Source organism: Ciona intestinalis, unplaced genomic scaffold (assembly GCF_000224145.3).
Source record: "Ciona intestinalis unplaced genomic scaffold, KH HT000976.1, whole genome shotgun sequence".
In the NCBI taxonomy this organism is placed as follows: Eukaryota; Metazoa; Chordata; class Ascidiacea; order Phlebobranchia; family Cionidae; genus Ciona; species Ciona intestinalis.
In genome coordinates, this window is record NW_004191297.1 from 1 (window position 1) to 3,329 (window position 3,329).

Genomic DNA, 3,329 nt, shown 5'->3' on the forward strand with positions numbered 1-3,329 from the left:
GTATGTCAGATAACATACGATATTCTTACTAGCAGCCATACTTACCTTCCCAACGATTTTCCGTCGTTCGTTCCATTGTAAAGTTGCCAACAAGTCCACAAAAGCGAGTTATAGTGACTCTAATATAGATGAAACTTAATAACAACCCGACTATTCACCGTTTACTTTAATATTGATCGTTGTTTCCTTTGGTTAGAACTGCTTGTTACGTTAATATAACTCCAAATCAATGCAAGACAGTAAATAACACATCCACACTTTATTCACAAATATTGTAAACAAATCATTAAAGACTGAGGTGGCAATATTTTATTTCATTTCTATGGTCAGTTAAATATGAAATGTGATGTTTATGGACTGGCATAATTTTACGTCATGATTACGGGATGATGGTAAAATTAATTTAAATTTTGTAACGTCTGCTGTTGTCCTGCCACGCAATTGTGAAACTCTAGGGTTTTAGGTACATCAGTGCATCAAATGTTATGTCATATTGAAGGAACAATAAGATTAATCATTTGATAAAAATGTTCATTCGAAATTAAATACTTTAACCGTTCTGTGGTTACTTCCAATATAGAAACTACTACGTATAAAGGTAGTGGGTGGAAGACTTCATAACGTACTTAAGTAATCCCGGATTCGAGACTGAATACAAACGACATTGCACACATGCGATGTTGCTGTTCGTCCTACGTATTTTCAGGTCAACAGTTTCGAAACATACACTGCAACACTCAGTGAAATTTACATGATCATTTTATATTTAAGGTGAACCATACAGTATTTACGAGATATAAATGCATTAAAGGGTGTATGGTACTTTAAATTTGTTAATGCTAATAGTTGCGCCACAGAGAAGTATTTCTCTAAAAGTTGAGTGATCACATGACTAATGTTAGTATCATTGCACATTGTTTGAAGTTCATTGTTCTGTTATATGTACTTTAACACATCTGTTGCTGATCGGTATCGCACTTATTCTCTTTCTTTGATCATCATAGCCATATAATTTGCACCGTAATGCCCGTATTTATCCCAACCAGCATATTGGTTTCCCATTAGACAAGGTGTGTATACCCCGTTAATACTGGCGTACCAACAACCATGTCGCCACCACCCACTGTGGTTTGGCTGGGGGCAATTTAAGGAACGAATTTGATCACTAATCTTATCATAAGTTGAAAAGGAAAATCCGTTGCTCTGGGTCAGGGAATCACCCAACATGGATGAAGTGTTGAATCCACCAACGTTTAGTTTGTAAGCTTCGGCAGCGGAAGCCACGCGAAAGAATCTACATATATAGTAGGGTGGGGGAAGATGAGACAACTTTTCATTCTTTTTTTCTCATCCCATTTGGTAGTAAACAAAAAACATTCGAAGAATCATAAAACTGTATCCTTACGACTTCCACAGACCGTTGTCAATTGCCTAAAACACGTTCAGCGTATTTGAATATTATGTGCTAAAAGTGTCCCATCTTCCCCCACACTCTAAATATTATTATATCACAACTTAACACAATAAACATGATATTAACTTACGAGTATTGGACGTTTTGGGAGAAGATCCAGTCATGGTAGTAGCAATCCATTGCGATGTCGATTCGAAGAGCAGATTTATTATTTCTAGTTAACAAATGCAGATTTTCTAGCCCTATATGTGGAATATTAGTTTGATCGTATTTCATGTTTCCTATTATTAATTTATTTTATACCTAACCAAAAATCCCCATCAAGATTCCCAAACCCGTTCGTATAGTTGGCCCAATCTTGATAAAAATCAACAGAACCATTTTGTCGACGTTGTACAAACTGTATTTAAAGAAAACAAACATTAATTCCTGACTCTGTGCGGGTGTTTCAACCATCTACATACCGTCCAACCTCCACTGCCTGGCTCCATATAGCACGAAACATTAAGCGCTTTCCCGTTTGGAAGTAAAATTTCGTATGTGCCGTTGCTTGTGTATCCTTGAACAAAGTATTCGTTGCAGCTTCGGAATACTGATGTAAAGAACTTAATATGTGAACATGAGTGTTACGAATATGCCATCACTAAAACTAACCGTTATCGGATGCGACCCAATCTACAACCAGCCATATTTCATCCCATCCCGATTTCTGATCTGTGCGTTCAAGTTCCACCAATACACTGTACCGCTGTATATCTACGACGGTCACTTTAAACGTGTGTGGCAGTGAAGAATCTACTGGTCGAGCTGTAGCGCTGATGTACGCGGGTGTTGATGTCATACACATTTCGTACACAACGTTTAACATTTTCTTTGGATTCTTGGAACCGTACAGCTTCTTATATGTTCCACGCCCAATACTTGATTGCTCTAAAAAAGGAAAAAATTGTTTCAAATAATAAATTATTGCCAAAGTAGTTTTACCACTTACGTGATTTCCACACCACTATAAAAAGACATGCCATCATCAACAAATACTTCATTTTGACCAAAGTTTAACTTCCAGCTAAATATGCTAATTTGTTTACACGGTTCGATTGGTAATATTGCTATCCTTATGCTAAATGTGGCTACATGCATATGTGTGCATTACCCACATGGTACAATCAAGATAAGCTGCATTAACTGAGCTGTGGGTGGTTACTTATAAAAGGTAAAGGAACTACGTATAGTGGTAGGTAGAAGCGCAAGAGGAAAACATCATAATATGTACTCAAATAGTTTCAACCGTTTTCGGCGATTGTTAAAATATCTCTATTATATAAAACGCAGACTTTCATTATGAGCCGCTCCACAAGTTTCAGACAGCCTGGCAGTTTTGAAACGTTTACACTAAAAAGCTACAGAAATTCGTTATTGATAACCATTCGAAATAAAATACTTTAACCGTTCTGTGGTTACTTCCAATATAGAAACTACGTATAAAGGTAGTGGGTGGAAGACTTCATAACGTACTCAAGTAATCCCGGATTCTAAACTCAATACAAAAGATATTGCACACATGCTATGTTGCTGTTCGTCCTACGCATTTTCAGGTCAACAGTTTCGAAACATACACTGAAACACTCAGTAAAATTTACATGAACATTATATATATTTAAGGTGAACCGTACAATGGTTGGCGTGCATGCCTGTAGCGGTTACGGGTTCAAGAATGGTCGCTGCCAAAGTTAGTATAGACCAAGTTAGGAAACGGATTGTAAAACAACGAGTCTTGTTATCCATTGTCGCGCGTCCATGACGTCATAGACGCCACCATTACGGAGCCCACGGCATAGCATTTTATCATTGCTGGATGCTGTTTTTCGTTTAAATTTTGCGATTTTTTAAAAACCAAGCACTTCTGCGAGTAAAA

General features: G+C 37.2%; 1 protein-coding gene across 1 annotated transcript; it reads right to left on the bottom strand.

Moving 5' to 3' along the window:
• Window positions 1-680: 680 nt before the first annotated feature.
• Window positions 681-2,588, bottom strand: LOC100182094 (ficolin-2-like). The gene is made up of 6 exons (XM_009861798.3): window positions 2,406-2,588; window positions 2,069-2,344; window positions 1,879-2,006; window positions 1,718-1,814; window positions 1,545-1,656; window positions 681-1,294 (listed from the first exon to the last, which is right to left on the bottom strand). Exons 1-6 carry the CDS (start codon window positions 2,455-2,457, stop codon window positions 979-981), a joined length of 981 nt encoding a protein of 326 aa, XP_009860100.2. The 5' UTR covers window positions 2,458-2,588; the 3' UTR covers window positions 681-978.
• Between the last annotated feature and the right edge of the window lie 741 nt (window positions 2,589-3,329).